This window comes from Biomphalaria glabrata, chromosome 16, assembly GCF_947242115.1.
Source record: "Biomphalaria glabrata chromosome 16, xgBioGlab47.1, whole genome shotgun sequence".
Classification (NCBI taxonomy): domain Eukaryota; kingdom Metazoa; phylum Mollusca; class Gastropoda; family Planorbidae; genus Biomphalaria; species Biomphalaria glabrata.
Genome location: NC_074726.1, coordinates 27,458,992 through 27,479,528, shown reverse-complemented (window position 1 = coordinate 27,479,528; position 20,537 = coordinate 27,458,992). Strand labels below are relative to the sequence as shown.

At 34.2% G+C, this 20,537-nt stretch overlaps 1 protein-coding gene and 1 long non-coding RNA gene across 6 annotated transcripts in view; both read right to left on the bottom strand.

Moving 5' to 3' along the window:
- Positions 1-1,014: 1,014 nt before the first annotated feature.
- The window catches only part of LOC106072519 (sodium- and chloride-dependent glycine transporter 2-like), a 50,438-nt gene continuing 30,915 nt past the window's right edge, over positions 1,015-20,537 (bottom strand). For all 3 annotated transcript variants that reach the window (XM_056013878.1, XM_056013877.1, XM_056013879.1), the window contains 5 exons: positions 20,358-20,470; positions 10,482-10,719; positions 7,932-8,032; positions 5,256-5,399; positions 1,015-3,889 (listed from right to left, as the gene is read on the bottom strand). In XM_056013878.1, coding sequence (XP_055869853.1) covers positions 3,605-3,889; positions 5,256-5,399; positions 7,932-8,032; positions 10,482-10,719; positions 20,358-20,470 — 881 coding nt within the window. In that variant the 3' untranslated portion in view covers positions 1,015-3,604. The remainder of the gene's footprint in view (positions 3,890-5,255; positions 5,400-7,931; positions 8,033-10,481; positions 10,720-20,357; positions 20,471-20,537) is intronic.
- LOC129923358 (uncharacterized) lies at positions 14,745-20,043 on the bottom strand. 3 transcript variants are annotated; one of them, XR_008775319.1, is made up of 5 exons: positions 19,125-20,043; positions 18,547-18,782; positions 17,219-17,325; positions 16,799-16,867; positions 15,730-16,435 (listed from the first exon to the last, which is right to left on the bottom strand). It is a non-coding gene; the product is annotated as an uncharacterized LOC129923358 (long non-coding RNA). The 3 variants fall into 3 exon arrangements; XR_008775320.1 differs by lacking the exon at positions 19,125-20,043 and having other exon boundaries at positions 14,745-16,435; positions 16,794-16,867; positions 18,547-18,942; XR_008775318.1 differs by lacking the exon at positions 19,125-20,043 and having other exon boundaries at positions 14,745-16,435; positions 18,547-18,941.

The window sequence follows — 20,537 nt, the reverse complement described above, 5'->3', positions numbered from 1 at the left end:
GTCTTATCAAGTCTAGACTTAGTGATTGTGGGGTGACCCGTTTGTAACGGTGTATGTCCAATGTTTAGTGATTGTGGGCTGACCCGTTTGTAACGGTGTATGTCCAATGTTTAGTGATTGTGGGCTGACCCGATTGTAAAGGTGTATGTCCAATGTTTAGTGATTGTGGGCTGACCCGTTTGTAACGGTGTATGTCCAATGTTAAGTTATTGTGGGCTGACCAGCAGTTTGTAACTGTGTATGTCCAATGTTCGTTCTCATAAGTGTAACACACCTGACAGTACACTCAGGCATCTATTCCATCCATCCATCCCAGTGGCGCTACAGCCCATGGAGGGCTCTGGCCTGCTTCAACACATCCTTCCATTCAGATCTCTCCTGGGCCTTTCGTCTCCACGAACTGACCCCAAGCTGCTTCAGATCTGCTTCCACATCATCTATCCATCGCATTCGGGGTCTGCCTTTGGGTCGCCTGCCTTTTGGTTTTCGCTCCTATGTTGTCTGACATTTTTTCAAGGTGACCTGCCCAACGTAGTCTGTTCCCAAGGATCTATTATCTTATCAAATACAGATGTTACTTTAAAAAGATAAATATGTCCTAAGATTGTCCTACGATTGTCCTACGATTGTTCCTAAGTCAATCAGGTCATGCACATTAATCAATGACTTGAATTCCTGGCTGACTCAGGCAACCCATTCCATGCTCTAATAGCACTATGGAAGAAGAAGCATTTGGCGTTAGTGCTATTTTTTGGTGGGGAAAAATGAATGGGGGGTGGGGGTGGGGTGGGGAATAAAAAGGCGCCACTTTGGATCTTCATACCTTTAGATTTAAATGCTTTTTTTTTTTTTTTGCTTTTTTGTCTTATTTTAGAATTGCACATAATCAATATTGTAATGTCTGGCCAGCGCTGGAATTCAAATATATTTCAAAATTGATAAACATTTTAATAAAACACAGACAAGAACAGAAAAAAACAAAACACAGTTAAATGATTAAAAACAACAACTCCGTAAAGAAAAGAAAAAAAAACTTATATTTAATCAGATTTTATGCAAAAGTTTAACTCTTACATTTCATATTTTTTTAAAAAATTACTACATCGATGAGTTTGCGTTTTTTTTTTTTAAATTGTGACTTCACATAGCAACTGCACTGACCTATGTTTCAAAATTCAACTCTATTACATGCGTGATCGTTGAAAGTAGGAGGTGTATTAAACGGTTTAATTTTTAAAAAATGACCCACACGGGCTAAGTTGTGACAACTGGTGCCAGGAAAAAAAAATCACAGGTGATCACACCACGTCATAGGTGACCATCGAATAATTTGTTTGGACGGACAGTAAAAAACGCGGCAAAAAATTTCCTTACAGTGTAGAAACGTAAAGGAATTCAGACAATCAAAAAATAAACTTTTAACGGACATAATTTCTACACTAAGATTTGAACCCAAACACTGTAGAACTTAAAATATAGGCTACTTTGTTTTGATATTGTCAAAGTTTAATTTTATTTCTCTTTACTGATATATAGATGTGTAATATATTTCTATTTCCGCTGCTGTCCATATTTTCTCATATCTCGTGGTTGTTGTTTTTTTAATTGTTTTACAAATGGTGGAAAACATGTTGAATATTAGCTTGTTTTGAGTTTCAATGAGGATTTCTCGACATTTCACAATTCCCTAGAAGTAGACAAAATAATACATTCCACCAAGATGTGCATGAAGTTTGACCCGACGTTAAAACGCATTAGAATACATGGACGTGACTTATGCATTTAATGGACCCCCATTCACCAATCGTAAGCAAACATTTAGCCACGTGATCATATTGACATAACAATGGGAATTGTGTATCACGTGACAGCATTTATGGGTTGCGTAATTTGCATAGAAGATATAGAGAACCACGTGGCAAAATGGTGATTGTTACGATTGGTAAATGAGGTCCATTGTGCTAAGAAAAAAATCTGTCAGAAAAGATTGCTGCATCAAAGCTGATTAAATGTATTTTTCAACATTGGGAATGATTCCAGTATCGTCTTTGGTAGTACAATAGGTACGAAAGACAGAGTTGTAGAGCATTTCAAACGCACAATATATATTTTAAAAAATACTGAAGAAAAAGAAAATCGCCAAAGAGTGTGCTCCACAAATGCGTTCAAAAGCACATCGAGGTGACCTTTGACTTCCATTGCGTGCACACCCTTGACCTACATCTAGAATGCTTTTCTGCATAACAAAGTTCTATAACTCTGGAAAAATTATTTACATGATAAAAATACCAGTTACGTCTCATACATTGGCAGTATTAAAGTTCACAATAAAAAAGATGAAATACATGGACATATAACAACCAATTTCACTAGATCTAATTTAAAACAACAACAAATTTAATTTCTAAAATAAAAAAAATAAAAAATAATTCTTGGCATTTCTTTCGGCTATACTGAAAATTATGAAATAAAAAAAAAATATATACATATTTATGAAAACCACAGCTTCCAAATATAAAAATATGCAATTAAAATTCTATGTACCAAACAAACCATATCATTTCATAATATGAACAAATCATTATATATAGAGAGAGAGACTTATGTGACCTCAACGGAAGTGACTTATATTTAGTGGGTTACAGAATGTCATTTAAAGAAAACGAAAAGTTCGTTTCGTAAAATTTAATATTTAGATCGAGTTTTTAAATTCTAATAGGAGAAGCATGAAATATTCAAAAAAGATAAAACTATTTTATACCATTTAGCGCCACCATCCCATATATTAATGAAGGAAGACATGGATTCCATGCCATATCTGAGTGAAGAAAACAGCATTAATCTATCGTCTTTTACGTAACCATGTAGATTAGAGTCCCAAATTAAAAGAATACCGTAAGTCAGTCTTTCAGAAACTGTGTCCCAGAGAACCCCTGTGTTCCGCGAGGTCTGACAGGCGTTCAACGAACTGCTAGATTAAATAACTGTAAAGGCCATCACGCACATTAATCTCTCTAAAAATAAACAAAATGTTCCGTTAAATACTGAGAATGTGCCAACTACAGTGTGAAGTGTTCCGCTAAGGAAAAAGGTTGGGAAACACATAAATTAAAAAAAAAAATTAAAGTTATTTAGTGAATATGTATCTAATAGAATAGGCTGTTAAATTACGTATTTTCTGTACGACCATTGTAATTCAATGTAGTCTTTGATATCGTCTTCCATTGATTCTTTTTAATCTAACTATATATCAAGAAGCTATTTAGTTCATTCAACATGTAATACGAGAGATTATAAGGCTTTAATTACTTCTTTTTTTGCGTTAATAAAATTGTTGCTTTGCATAATACAACAACTTAAGGAGAATCATTATAAAATATATCACTATGTGTAACCGATGTACATGTATATACATTAGACCAGTGGTTCAATAAACATGACAATAACATTCAATATTATCACTGTATGCTAGCTCGATAAAAGATATAAAGCTGTTGAGATTTATTCTCTTTATCGTTATGATCTAGCCACTATAAATAGCCTCATTTTGTTTATTATATTGATTTATTGCCTTACTTAATTTGTACTCAGTGTTCGATCTTTGCTACAAACGACTATACTCGTTTGCACTGTCTTTTCTGTCGTCTGCCGACTTGGCCAAGCTTCCGTTTCCGGTTACGTTCCCGTTGCCCATCTCCGCATCTTTGAGATCATGAGGTTTGCTGATGTCGTCATCAAATGCTGTGTTGACGTAAGAGAGCTTGTCTTTGTCGCCGGGGGCTTCATTAATGAACAATGTGTTCTTGTCGTTGACCTCCGAGGTTTTGTCTTCTTTGTTAAGCTCAGACAATTTTCTTCTGTTGATCCAACTTTGTTTCGGTTTCATGATCTGAAAAAAATGATAATATTTTTATTTCGATTTGTTTAAATAACTTTACTTTTGAAACGGGGGGGGGGAAGGGGAAGGCAACTAGTAAAGTTATTGTGAAAACCTATAAATGGTGTAATGTCCGTTGAAAGTAAATATATATATATATATATATATACCCAGGGTGCGTCAAAAAAATGTATACACACTTTGAACTGTGATAGACAATTTATTTCCCGTTCTACAATGCTAAATTTCTGGACATGGAAAGCTTAATGTCCAATTAGAAAAATAAATGTGATGGATGTGAGAAATGTTTAAAGTGGTGGCCTTCAGCATCAATACATTGTTGAGTACGAGTCAACACTGATTCCGTACATCGTACCAAAGTGTCCACTGAGATTTCTGCGCACACCGCCTGAATCTCATTCCTCAGAATGTGTAGCACACTACTAGCACTTACATCACTCTCACGTGCCGCATGCTTTGACGATTTTTGAGGTGAACGCTGAAACAGTTCCAAGACCGCAGTTGTGGACTCATCACTTGTAGCGGTACGAGGTCACCTTGATCGATCTTTATGCACATCACACACTGTTCCGTGAATTTCAAATTTGTCTCGTAGACGTGTAATTGTTAACCTTGAAGGTGGTTCTGTACCAGACTCACGTCTCTACTGTCTTTGAACCGCAGCTACATTCTCAAACTTCCAGTACCACTTAATTATCTGCTTCTGCTCTTCAAAACTCAAACGCACGTCCGCCATGTTGCAATTACTGATGCTGAAGGCCACCAGTTTGAACACTACTGACATTAATAACATTTATTTTTCTAATTGGACATTAAGCTTTCCATTTTCAGAAATTTAGCATTGTAGAATGGGAAATAAATTCTCTATGACAGTTCAAAGTGTGTATACATTTTTTGACGCACCCTATATATATATACATATATAATTTCAGGTAACCATCAGAGTTAGACAGACCCAGAAGCATCCTTAAATGTCTAAAAATTCAAAATAACAGACATTAAAAACCGAGTTCCCATCCGTTAGGAAGCCAAGCTCTTACCACTCAGTAAACAAGCCCCACACATACATACTTAGAACATACAGAGATGGGTACTTACATTCCACACATACAAACTTATAACATACAGAGATGGGTACTTACATCCCACACAAACATACCTATACATACAGAGACGGGTACTTACATCCCACACATACAAACTTATAACATAGAGATGGGTACTTAAATCCTACATATATATACATAGAACATACAGAGATGGGTACTTACATCCCACACATACAAACTTATAACATAGAGATGGGTACTTAAATCCTACATATATATACATAGAACATACAGAGACGGGTACTTACATCCCACAGTCCATGCTTCAGAGAGTAGTGGAAGTAAAGAATCGGCACCCACATCATGGTGAACACCACGATCAGATAGTAGAGCAGCCCCACCCATCCAGGGTGGAAGTCCTCCATTTGATACGCCTTGAACACCACCACAGCCTGCAGACGGATAATGTCAAGTTTCAATGTCTGGTGTATACAGTGAGTGACACGTCACACTACGGACATATTGTAGTTGTTTTAAGCACGAATCTGTTAATCACCTATTATATACAAGTTACAACTTGCAAAAGTGTGCAATGGTTTTGTTAAAAAGACAAGGGAACTCTTATTTAGCATTGTTATTGCCCTAATATCCGGTGTACAGAATACAGGAATTCTTAATGAGACCTGTTTTTGAGAAGATATATTAACACTGTAGATTAATGGCAAACAGATCATTAAATAAGAACAATCTGATATAAACTTTGTCACATGTAAATTATGAGTGAGACTGGTGTGAATGTACACTTTGGTTTCTTATAGTTATAATGTTTTTTTGTTTGGTGTAATGCACAAATTGTAAGACAAATTTCCATACGGACAATAAAGATTATTATTATTATTATTATTATTATTATTATTATGTTAGAAATGAACGAGTAGTCATTCTCTGGCGCTGCCAGGGTCGAGTTTCGCTAAAGAGAAACAAAATTCATCGTAGTCCCTTTAACAGTTTCCACTGAGGAATTTTCTGGTGATGTGGCAGGTCTGCAGCAGTACCGCCCTCTGACAGGCAACGAAGATGTTCCTAGGAATGTTAAGGGCCTTGAAGGTGTCTGTGAGGTCAGTTGTTATTATCCCCTCGGTTGATATAACAATGGGGTATATTGTTATTTTGGACAATTTTCATAGACGCTTAATCTCCAAGCCTAGGTTCCCATATTTTCTTTGTTTTTCTATCTCAGTTTTTCTTAAATTATGAGACAGTGGTATGGCGATATCGATAATGGTAGCGGTTTTTTCTTTTTTATCGATGAACAGCAGATCCGGGCGATTGAAATCTACTGTTTTGTCGGTCAGAATAGGCCTATCCCAGTACAGCAGATGTTCAGTAGACTCGAGAACCTCTTGTGGTGAGTATTTATAATAAGGGGGAGTGTTCTTACCGATCAATTTGTACGTCAAAGCCAAGTGCTGGTGTATTAACTTTGCAACTTGGTTATGGCGACCTAGGTAGGCTGATTCTGATAGGGCTGGACATCCTGCCATAATGTGTTCAATCGACTCGCCCACATTTCCACATTTTCGGCATTTGTCGACAACATTGAGTTTCAGGATATGCTTCTCGTAATTTTTTGTCCTGATTACTCTGTCCTGTATTGCTGTAACAAAGCCTTCTGCTTCAGGGTAGAGATGACCTGCTTTGAGCCATGTTAAGGAAGCAGCCTTGTCGATGTTGTCCCCATGTAATGAAGCCGGAAATTTTCCGTGGAGTGTTTTTTCTTCCCATTGGCGAATCTCATGCCCTACGTCGTCCAAACCGACATTGACATCAGCATTGTGTAGGTTCAGAGGGGTTGCATCGGAGTCGTATTTCCGTAAGAAGGAAACTAATTTGTTGCTGGAGGCGAGCAGTTTTGATCGTATTTTTAAAACTTGCATCTTACACAATTTGAAGATGTTCTGCAATCCACGACCCCCATCCTTCCTGGGCCCTTATTATTATTATTATTAAAATAGTAAAGCTCTTCTGTTTTTGGATCTTTTATTTGGTCAATTTAAAAAGTCCATGACATTTTCTAGTTTAGTTTTTTAGTTGACCGTCAGTTTTGACAACTAAATATAAGCTACAAATGGAAATGAGATTCTGCAGTGCTAATCAACACAACCTTTATTTATATACCGGATACACCAAAGAGCTTGCTATTTATAGTTTCTCCACCATTAAGTGAGACCTCTAATAGTGAATATTTTTTAAAAAATCATTGAATGTTTATAACAGGACTGTGTCGCTGCTTAAAAAACAACAAAAGGCCATTTTTGTTTAAGAGTTAGATGTAAAGTTATCGTATACAGGCTAAAACCAACAGGCAGGCGACCCAAAAGCAGACCTCGAATGCGATGGATTGATGATGTGGAAGCAGATCTGAAGCAGCTTGGGGTCAGGGCGTGGAGACGAAAGGCCCAGGAGAGATCTGAATGGAAGGATGTGTCGAAGCAGGCCAGAGCCCTCCATGGGATGTAGCGCCACTGGGATGTTGGATGATGTGGAAGCAGATCTACAACAGCTTGGGGTCAGGGCGTGGAGACGAAAGGCCCAGGAGAGATCTGAATGGAAGGGTGTGTCGAAGCAGGCCAGAGCCCTCCATGGGCTGTAGCGCCACTGGGATGGATGGATGATGTGGAAGCAGATCTACAACAGCTTGGGGTCAGGGCGTGGAGACGAAAGGCCCAGGAGAGATCTGAATGGAAGGATGTGTTGAAGCAGGCCAGAGCCCTCCATGGGCTGTAGCGCCACTGGGATGGATGGATGATGTGGAAGCAGATCTATAACAGCTTGGGGTCAGGGAGTGGAGACGAAAGGCCCAGGAGAGATCTGAATGGAAGGATGTGTTGAAGCAGGCCAGAACCCTCCATGGGCTGTAGCGCCACTGGGATGGATGGATGATGTAAGTTAGAGCGTTCAGAAAAGTTTTGAACGAAACTTACCAACAGTAGAACAGGGGAGATGACTATCCATGTGGCTTTGAAATATATGAATGGGTTACGTCCCAGCATAGCGTTGATGTCTTGAGAAAATTTGTTGAATCCTGTACAAGAGAGAAAGAGAAAAAAGGTCAATTTAAAAAAAAAAATCGTTCAACTTCAACAACAAGAAGAAAAATTTTCAAAAAATTAAAAAAAAAAGCTTATATAAGGGGAATAACTGAGTAACTGCTGCCTTAGCTCTAATGTTTCGATTGATTCATATATTGAATTCGACTATGAATAATAGTGCAAAGTTTTAACTTGTTCCAAGAATTGGAAATGGGAGAAATAACGCGTACAAGATTTGTACCAGACAGACACAGTGAGTGGATAAAAGCTTTGTAAAAACAAAACTTATATTTGCTAATGAGAGTTTTATTGTTCTATATCCTTTCTATCATTACTATTTCCACACAGATTGTTGGCTTATAACATATTGTGTAGAAATCAGCAATTATCAATGTAAAAAGCATAAAAAGTACATTTGTTAATATTTCGAAATCTTGTAGAAAACAGATCGATAGGAATAATAAGGCGAATGTTTTCAATTCGGAAGATTGGGAAAGATAAGTGATTCAACTAAAACATGATATCACGTGGCCACGCAGACCCAACAGGGACCTACATATTTTGTCACACCTAACGAAGACAGAGGCGTTGTCTTACGGGAGTCATTATAAATACACCACTTTCCGACATCTTCGTGTGTCTTTGTCAATGTAGTGTAGATTACTGTAGATGTATGTCACAGTCTCAGTTGACATTGCATGATTTAATATTCACGTCATGTTAAGAGTTTAAAAGAAACGTGGAATTCCTGATGTAGAAAACAGGAAGTAGAATGAATAAAGTTGACTTTGAGTTCAGTCAAGTCAAGTCAGTAAGTTAATTCAATTGGTATACTTTGGACCGGGTGGTCAAGTAAAGTGTTATCATCTGTAGGAGGCAGTCTAGTATATTTTTGGTTCAGGATGGACAGTGGCGACTTAGAAAGTCTGTAGTAATTTCAGTTTGAAAGTAACTTGTGGGCAGTTGTTGCCAGTGGTCCATTTGAGACATGTATTAGTTAATCTATATTTCTGCACAGTGTTACCCACTGAAATGCGGACGTGATTTGTAATCTAGAGACTTCAACGCATTGGATATATTTTTTGATACCGCTGTTATGCGGATAGGATTGTTTATTATTTCTTGACTTGTAGCACTAACAAGGAGTGCAGTATTATTATTATTGTAGTAAAATAAACTTTATATTTGTCTGCTGAATTTTATAGTATTTGTCTTGTCACGTGTCAAGAGTACTTCAGGAGGCAAGAACCCAGCATTACAAGACATTCGCATTCTGCAACCTTACACCATTTAACATTCATTTACAATGTACAACATAATGTTTGATAGTTACACAATCCCGTACTAGGGAAAAAGGTATGCAAAAAAAAAAGAGACCAATTATGGCAAGCTTAAAAAAGATTGCTTTACAGAGGCGCCAAAGAAAACGCTTGAAAGTCCAACACAAGTGTCAGCTCACCCTCGTTGGCCTAGGGAAGCGGTTCTCAACCTTTTAAGTTCGGCGACCCCTTTTTACAATCCCCCACTCTGCCACGACCCCCCCCAAAACACACCTACAGTAATAGAAGAATAGATAATAACAATCCATAGTTTCGATGGTCTTAGGCGACCCCAGGCAAATGGTCAATCGACCCCCAAGGGGGTCGCGACCCACAGGTTGAGAACCCCTGGCCTAGGGCCTAGGTGAGAACAGCTGGCAACTAAGGACTTCCGAAAGAGACTGCCGGTGCTGTTGACGGCCGTTGACTTGTAGCACCAAACTTCTGGTAGACAACTAAACCGCTGTAGGCGAATTATAACTTAACTAATAAAACTTGAGATAACTTAAGTAACCTCTTTGTAAACAATACTAAATATAACTTTTTATATAATACAGACAAGTTAATACGAGATAAAATAAATATACTAGACTTTAGTAATAATATTTTTTCTAACTCACTACAATAAAACAACCTTTCAGCCTCACGTTCTGGATTCATATGTCCTAACTAAGACCAAAAGACGACATTTCACCTATTCTGCATCATTAACAACCAATCTTATCTTATCTTCTTATATAATACAGACGTTACTTCTTCCTACCGTCACCATAAAAACATACACACTCCATAACACATGGGAACTCTCACAAAGCCGCGGGACATAGGCCTACATTTGAGACATATTGCTGGGCTATAAAGCAAACAATCTTCTATAAACCATTTGCTTATGTAGCCTATATTTATCATACTGACAAAAAAAAACTTATTGAAACTAATATGGGATTCAAAAGACGTTTTTAAATGTATAAAATAAATACATGAAGGATGAAGATATATTCAAACCAGCCAATCAATGCTTACCATATAAATGAATGATGACCATATATTCAAACTAGCCAATCGCTGCTTACAATACAAATTAATGATGACGATATATTCAAACCAGCCAATCAATGCTTACCATATAAATAAATGATGACGATGTATTCAAACAAGCCAATCAGCAGCAAGGGAAACCCCAGCACCGCCTCGTCCACGAGATTCAAGAGATGCGAGCCGCCTTGCGTCACCATAGGGATACCCAGAATGAACCCCATCATGCAGACGGCGATTCGAAAGATCGTCTGCCTCTTTCTGGTGTTGAAAAACTTGGGGAACTCGTCAATGATAGACGTCATGATGGTCTCAGCGGCGGAGAACTGTAATACACACATCGGGGGCATTGGTCACTCAACTAAATAGGTGTTTATTATATCTTGTGTGTGGGTAAAATGAGATGGGTTATTTGATAAACTGAATGTATTTTTTTTATTTTGTAAATAAAAATTAATATGAAAATTGCTGTTAATGGAAATAAAAGCAATTTATTTAAGATTATTATTTTTAAAAATCAAAAGAAACATTTAAAAGAGATAGTTAACACATGGAACTATACTAATGGAACACCAGCTTCGAGTTTTTTACAAAGACAAAGAGAGTCGAAGTGCCGTCGCGCATCTTTTTTCGCGCACCATACCAATTTGAAAAATCGATGAGGATGCCAAAGAAGAAATTTACTCCGAGAGCCACTTGGATTGACCTTCATTGAGAGTAAAACTTCCCCACACTATATTTTATTAGATCTGTAAAAACTTTATCCATTTTCTGACTATCTGATAAAATAGATACAATTTCCCTGAATAAGAGATCGTCACAAAAGTTATTTTTTTCGATCACCCTATAAAATGCCACTTATTTTCCAAAAAATAGAATCTAAATTCCGAAAATACAATCTTTCAGTGTTTCTGTGTTTGGTTTATTTACACTAAATCTGGATGAAGACCTGTCTACCGTTCCGCTAAATGCGTATTTGTTACGATATACTAAATTGCACGAAATAAAAATAGGAGGCCTAATACAGTTTTGACACTCCAAGCTACGCATTTCTAATCGTTTTTTTTTTTATTATCGAAAGGACTAGGCTATAGGCATACACGTCTCGTGCGATACAAAGAAAAAGTTAATCTTGATAATATTGTAGCCTAAATAAAATGACAAAAAAAAAAAAAAAAAAAAAAAAAAAAAAACAACTATAGCCTAATCTAAAATGAAATAGATCTAGAGCTAAATTTTCTTGGACGAATGATATAAAATAAGTATAAATAATAAGTCATATGAATCTGATAGATCTAAAACAAATACTGATAGAGTCATTCATTAATTAATTATTAGAATTACTTGACTACCAACTGGGTATTTTTATTGCCAAAATACAATGTATTTTATGTGCATTTATTAAAAACAACAACCAAAAATTAAGCGTTTGACGCAACTAGATCTAATATTAGTAATATATAGATTCTAGTTCTAGATCCAGAAAGCTACTTCTCTAATTCAGTTTTCTAGTTTAATTCTAGTTAGATCTAGATGTCTAGACCAGTAGATCTAAATCTAGCCAGGGTTTTTGTCATGGAATAGATTTATAAAACTTCAGCCACCTACTGATCACGATATGACAGATAGGCCTACTCTCTCTACTACTAGACTCTACATCTAGATCACTACATTTGACTAGATGATTACTAGATCACAGTAAAATTCAATGTGTACTTCCGACTTTAGTTCAACAAACAAGTCTACTCCAAAGTATAGATCTACTAGTAAAGTCACAAAGTGTAAAGGATCATTATATATTCACATAAAAAAAATTATAGGCCTAAAGGCCTAAATGAATCAAATAATCAGTCACTAATTTGACTAATCAGTAATCTAAATTGTTGTTGTTTTTAAATGGCAAGTGTTATTGATGACTTCTGACTTGTAAACCAGTTGCAGAGATTCTAGTTTTTATTTTGATGACATGTTACGATATATCAATGATATTTAGATAAACGCAAGTACCTAGTGGAACAGACAGAAGGACCATTTAATATAAGGCAAAGAAGTAAGATGTTTATAATCCATCAAACTCACAGAGGACTTGTGTCATTTGTGACGGCATTTCATGCATTTACAGAAGCTACAAACTATTCTACAAAAATGATAGGCTTGTCTTTGATTCCGAAGACTTATGAGGAATGCTATGTTTCCAGTGGCTACTCAGCCCCAGCTGTGACCTACATATTATGCCACACTGAGCACAGGCATAACCATTGTCCACCTGTGGTAGAATCAGTTGTTTTTTTCTTTTTGCCGTCTACCCTCGGCAATTAATTTTTATTGGTGTATACCACACCTTTGTAAGTGACCTCCAGCTGTCTCATTCTGAAGCTGTATGCAACCAGGTGCTCTCTTATTCTATGTCAGTTAAAGCAAGTTGGCGCCTTAGCTTGTCTTTAAAGCATTTCTGTGGTACCTCTTTATGTGCATATGACATGTTAGGCAAATAGGTTTTGCCTATCGGAAGGCCATTTCGGAATATATAGGTGTTTAAAATGAAACTCCAAACATCTGGACTTCCATTAACCAAGAAAATAAGCTTAGGATTCAAAGAGACGACACTGGCATTTCAGCTAAGACAATCAGTAAAATTAATAGCAACTTTAATTGCAGTCCACCAAACAAGATAAAAAGAAACAAGTGTGGCTTCAATAGCATTGATGATATTTAGTTTACTTTTATCTCATTTACTAGTATTACTATTTCATTGACTAAGGTTTTTTATTGTCAAATATGCATAAGTACATGTACTAGTTCCTGCAATTTGATGAAAAATAATAATTAAATTGTGTGTAGTCTATATACAAATGTTTATAAGAGATCACAGCTTCTAAAACTTAATTTACTTAAAGGGAAACTCCGATAGTTTTTCAAATTTTAGTTATTGACATATTTAAATTCTGCGTAAAAAGTTGTAATAGTAAACATTATATCATTTTTTATTTAAATGCTCGGAAAATTTTATATTTAATAAATTAGACAGAAAATTCTCCACGCCCCCAAAAAAACGGGATTCTGCGAGATGTTTTTAGTTTTTAAAAACGTGACGTCACGAAGGTGCTGGCTAAATATAGATCTAGACCTATATAACCGATAAACTCTCTAGTCTAGATCTAGACCTATCGGATCGCATTTATTGTTACGCTTCACGGCTAGATCTAGTCTCCACGTTGATTTATAATCGGTCATTGTTTATAAACCTCTATTTCTACTTGAAGAAAATTAAATATTGTTCTTCAGCTTGTTGCAGTAGTTCCAATCACAAAGATAAAATCAGCAAGTATGCTGATACAGAAATTAGTGTCTCTTTTCATTTGTTTCCAAGAGATGAAGTTTTAAAGGGAAAATGGGGAAAATTTATTCGCCTGAAGAGCAAATATTTTACAAAGGCATTAGCTAATTCCTGTTTATGCTCAAACCATTTTGAGAGAAGCTGTTTCAGCAACTTCACTGCTGTGGAAATGGGATTTAAAAAAAAAATTGAAGTTAATACCAGGTGCAGTACCAACAATACATTGGATTTCCAGGCCAAAGAATTCAATTAATGATACTACTGAGACATTTTAAACAACTGAAGTTCATAAATATAAATGAAATCAGATTTGTGAGCTAGAAATTTACTACGAATACTAGATCTACTATTAAATTTCTTATTTAATAAGTAGATCTATCGTCTACGAAACTCAATTCCAACTTTTTAACTTTTGACCTTGGGGGTGTGTCTCGCCGGCTGAGCCAGCGTCAAGCTCTCTCATCACTTTTTCCATGTCAACCAATGTTAGGTCGAAACAGCACAAAAAAATCATAATTTTCTTACGGTCAAACATACAGTCATAATTAATACACCATTAGAAATTTCTTTTAAAGTATTTTAATGATGTAATAACGAAATTTTTTTTTTTATCAAAGATAATTTCTTTTTCGCCTCCCTATCAATGAGTATCAATAGGATTTGAGTGCACCGTCGTGACGTCACACAGAAATTCAGTGAAAATCTGACTGTTTTGGATGCGCAGAAAAATTATGTCACAAAAACATCAATTACTAAGTTATTCTTGCAAATAAAAAAAAAAGAATAATATATTCATTATCTATAAATCAAAACACATATTATATCAAAAATTGTCAAAACCATCGGAGTTACCCTTTAATTTCAAAACTATGATTTTGTGTTCTGACTCTACTCTAAATAAATTATATTTTATTTTAAGAATGCAAAGTTGGAAATTCTGTTCTGATGAAAAAAAATTATTAAAATAAAGTAGATGTTTATGGTTTCTTTGTATTTATTTTTAAATAAATTATTTATTCATTAAAAATTAATTGTTCATTAACATTTACTTGAAGTAAAGATCAAAAACACAAATTCAATACATGATTAGCTCTCAATTCATGCAGATCACAGCCCATCACTTAAATGTATTTACTGTCAATTCTACACACTATTCATTTCAAAATGTTGCTTTAAATTGTTATATGACACAATCAAAGTACTGGTACCTCACATTGATGTAGGCCTAAAGCACCTGAAATAATGACAAATTTTCATTCAATAACTTGTACTGTCATTTATTATCAGACGTGTTAAAACTAATGACCTGTATCGTCATCATTGGCCTCCTTCAGTCGTAGAAAGACTAAGGTTTCATCTCAGAGCACACTTGCTCATGTGGCTGTGGAGCCCTATTTTGGAGACACTCCCGTCCACAGATAGCACAGGTTAAGGTGACTTTTGCTTCGGTGGTAGAGGAGCTGGCCGTTTTTCGGACTGTACGTTTTTCTTCCTGAGCTGAGACCTATGTACTTTCACTGTCCATAGCTTTCTTGGTCACTGTCTCTCCATCTGTTGCGGTCTAAAGCTATGTCTTCCCAATTGTCAGTATTGATGTTCACTGATTTGAGGTCACGTTTTATTACATCTATGTAATGGAAGTGGGGGCGACCAGTTTTTCTTGTGTCAGTAGTGTGTTAAAACTAATGACCTGTATATATAATTTATTAAGCAGGAGCATCAACAAATCTTGAACAATAATTGTCTACAGAAAAACTTTATTCTTATCCAAACAATATACATTTACAATGTATTTTAGCAAGTTAATTTATATTTATACAAATCTATATGGCCTAAAGATTATAGCGTATTTTGATGTGTGAATACCAAGTTACATTATTACATGAAAATAGTGTACTCATTTTTAAAATATTCTGGGTAATAAAAATAAAAAACTAATGATACAATAAAATTGAAGCATTAGTCAAAAAAAAAAATTCACTCAAGATCTATGTGAACTCTGCTTGAAAAAAATCATTTTGAAATTAATTTTAAAAAAAATTATGCTTCTTTAGTCAATGGAATGATAGCAGCAATTATTTAACGATTTCATGATTATCCATTCATTTCAATATACTTATAACTGAAAAATAATTCATAAGGTTTAGATAAAACCATTTGAAATAATGATTATAATTTTTTTCTTAATTTGCTTAATTCAAATCTAATATAAACAAGATTTCCTCTGTCAAGAAACTTATGAGGGAACAACATGCATGTTCTTCTCAGTAAGTTTTGCAAAGGGAATAAGAATATTTAATTGATGTTGCTTTTTTTTTGCCAACATTTTAAACCTTTGCACCAGGTTTTAGTTTTAAGGAGAATGCACCATATTTTATATGTTAACTTTTGTTAGATTCTTATTTTAATTTTAAAAAAGTAAAATTTCCCTTACCACTCATCTACTGCACTCCCTCTTGTTTTAATGGGGCTCAGATTAATAGTTTTCAAGTACAATATCAAACAGATTTAAAGATATACTAAATCCAAACCTGTTGGCTGAATGACAGGATATACATAAATATGTATACTCTTACAGTATAATATATATATCTTAAATTAAAATTGGTCCAAGACTTTTATTTTGCAACATGATGGGATTTTCCTTTCTGGTGGTGCTATGCAGGAGTCCAAGAATCTCATCTTTTCTCATAACAGAAAGTTATCTAGTTATAAAAATAAATAAAAGGATTTAAAAAAAAAATAAAAAAATATGTGTGACATATGTGTTGACCATGCTAAACGTATATATGTTATTAATTATAGTTATATAATTTTGCCATTCTAAAAATAGTCTGTACCTAAAAGGAGCTACTGCGTTAATGTGTAGACATGGCCCTGACCTTAATAGTTATGAATTATTACTATAGGTGAAGGCAGATGTTCAGTTAATTTGATGCACATTGAACTAATCTAAAAGCAACTATAACATATATTATGATTTACATTTTCATGGAAAACTAGTTTTTCAAAAATACAAGTACTTCAGCTTATAAGAAAAGTACATGGGAAAAATTGCAGTACCTTACCTTTAAGAGGTGCAACCAATCATTGACTTTTCAGGAATGCATGCCTTTTTCTTGCATTTCCAAACATAACTGTAATTATACAATTAGGCATATTGGTTAATTTCTTTTGAAAACATTAAAATTAACAAATAATATTATTAAATTGAAAACGTTGTTGTATCAAACATACAAATTATCAGACAATTTTGCCTAATTTCATCAAACAGTTTATTGTAAAGGAATGGCCTGCACAACAGCCAAGGTATATTAGGCATTCATGAAAGATGAATGTGCTTAAGAGTGTTATAAATTTAAAAAAAAAACTAGAGAAAAATGTTAAATTCCATCCCAGATATTTGGATGTTGCTTGACCATGAAAATCACACAATTCATAAAACATCTATTAGATAACTAAAATAAAAATTGTATAGTAGTACTTACATTAAATATTGAATGGATGCCCAGAGAGTAGAAATAGTATAAGTATGATCCTTGAGCCATTCTGGTACATCATCAGAACTGGTTGCCATGGTTCTACTTGTTAATAACTGAAACATTACAAACATTTTTTTTTATTTATAATTTATCACAGACTAGAATAGAAATGTTGCCAGGAAAAATACCAATGGTTAGAATACACCTGATGCTACTTTTGTAGCCTTATTACTGGTTAAAATGCACCAAAACTTCATTAATTAAATCTGATAAGAAACATATATGTATCACACAAGTTCAAGTTTATCAGAGTGTCATAGCAAATAATTAACTAGATATGTGAGTTTTATATTAAAGTACTGAAATTCAGGGGATAGATCCAACTTGACACCACATCATTTATTATTTCATGAACTCATGGGTCTGGGTATGGCATGGAATGGAAACTATTATTTAATATATATGGGGTGTAGGCAAGGCATGGATTATAAATTGTCTTGTATAGATTAGATTGGGTAAAACTGCCAATCGAAGGTAACTTTTACTGATAGATCTGGATCAGTTATAAATTTATGGGACCTAGGCCTGCATAAATTTTATCTTTTATTTATATATTTTATGTACATATATAACTAGTCTAGAATCTATAATTATATCTTAATAATAATTTTTGTAGATGTCATATAATATCTAACATATTAAGTATAGATCAGTAGATTTAGAATTTTAGCTAGTGGAATATTTTTATATCCTAGTCTGAACTGGATCTATATATCTAGAATTTAGATCAGTAGATTTAGTATTTTAAGGTAGTAAAAACTTTTATATTCTAAATCTAAACTGGATCTAGATCTAATTATTCTAGAAGCTTAGATCTAGAAGACTAGTTGTCAAGATTTGACTACACTATGGCTAATGCACTAGTTTAGTAGGCCTACTAGATAGATCAAGAGACATAGTACTAATAGACTCGTCTTGCCTCGTTGGGCCTCTCAAATCAGCTACATACTTTAGAGACAATTTAGGAAGGTGAATATCGATCCAATTCAAAGATCTACAATCTACATGTTAGAGTCTAGCTAGAGATGCTAGATCTAGACAATCTAGTCTAGAAGGCTTATCAATAAAAAATAAAATCAATCATTTCTAAAGTTTGTAAAATTATATGTAGATCTAATCTATCTATTTATAATATAATAAAAATCTATGTCTACTTTTTAAATATTTAAAATGATATGGCTGATGATATTAATTATTTTAATTGAGACATTGACATACTGTCATATACAAAGAAACAAAATAATTAGATCTTATACTAACTCATAGACTCATACCGTATTGTATTAAACCTTCGAGTTTACATTCCACTATCTTGACTTGACTATATTGACTAAATAAAGGGCACTATGATTATAGATGTAGATTATTATCTATGATGATGATGTTTATCAACTGGTAGATCTATAAGTAGTATCGTCACTTTAAGTATAATCAGTATAACCACTGCATTCGTTTCATTCACTGTCTCAGCTGTATCAATAATCGTGTGAATGTGATGTGAAAGTGAAGTCTAGATTTAGATAGAATTGATAGATTATAGATCTACTATTAAAAAGTATTAACTATACTAACTATAGTGTCTATACTATAGTATAGCCAGTATGACTCGTATGAGTATACTCATATACTGTAAAAGTGTATAATAGTAAGTAAGTATAGCTATACAGACTAGATTTGACTAGATGATCGATAGATGATAATAGATCTAGACTCGATCTATTCTATAATAAATATTCATATTGACAATTATTGATCTCATGTATGGTCTAGATCTAGATAAAATAGAGTGGATCTCATGACTGTCTACATTAGATCTATTGATTTTTTTTTAAAACGTTAAATAAATCTAGACCTTAGTCTTTAACTTTAGTCTAGGTGTTGTAGATCTATATTATTCTAGATATTATACAAGAGATCTAGATCAATATAAGTTTCGGTTTTTAAAAAATTCGCATTCGAAATTTTAAATACCCAGATTTAAGTATTTATATACCCATATTGGTAGGTCCGAGTTAATCATTTATTAGATCTATTAAAGCATGTCTATATAAAAGATTATTATTTTAAAAATATATTATTATATAAAAGATATAGTTATGAATATTTACTTTAAAAAAATTAAACAAAATGAATTTTTCACTTTTGCCAATTAACACTCTGGCTAGCAAAAAGGATGACTCCTCAATACTGTGAAAAGACGATAACTGCATGAGTTGGTTTGGAATTGTATTTTGTAAGACTAATTTTCAAACATATCCTTCATGAGAGAGAACGAAAAAAGGTTGTCAAAAAAAAAAAGCTGGCTGGACTACGCAAATAATGGACCAGCCTCTCTCACTTGATATCTTGTTAAGAACATTGGTGACCGGGAAAAGTGGATGGTTTGGTTGCGCGGGACAGATGATAAAAATGACATGTACATAAAAAAAATTCCAGATTTTGTGTAAAATACCCAAATGAGGAAGTACTGGAAACACCTATTTTAACGAAGTGGCCTTAAAAAAAAATCTTTTGTGACGATCCATTATTCAGGGAAATTGTATCTATTTTATCAGATAGTCAGAAAATGGATAAAGTTTTTACAGATCCAATAAAATATAGTGTGGGGAAGTTTTACTCTCAACGAAGGTCAATCCAAGTGGCTCTCGGAGTAAATTTCTTCTTTGGCATCCTCATCGATTTTTCAAATTGGTATGGTGCGCGAAAAAAGATGCGCGACGGCACTCTGATCATAAAATCTCGAAGCTGGTGTTCCATTAGTATAGTTCCATGGTTAACATAAAAGGAAATGAAATGTAAAATATGGATCAATTGTTCTGGACAAAAGTTGTTCAACTTCAGATTTATTTATAGCTTTGATTTGCATATTACTAGTTCTTTTTTTATCAATATTAAGTTTCAGTTTAAATTTTACTTTGAAGTTTGAGTTTAGGTTTTCTGAAATTGTCTTTTCTTTAGATATTTTGTTTTTTATTCGCTTTGGAAGTTCGAATTTGGAACTAGTTTTTCCACCTAAAGTTTCTACTTTTGAAACAACTCCAGAATCGTTCAGTCTACAAGCGTATAAAGTATAAAGTTCATTTACCTGTGTACTGAAACCAAGAATGCATAACATGAAAAAAAACAGAATGGCCCATAATGTGGAGACAGGCATACTGCCAATAGCCTCTGGGTAGACTATGAACGCCAGACCTGGACCTGTAGCAATACAATTGAAGATAAGAGCTTACTATGCTTACATATAATATATATATATATACAGTAA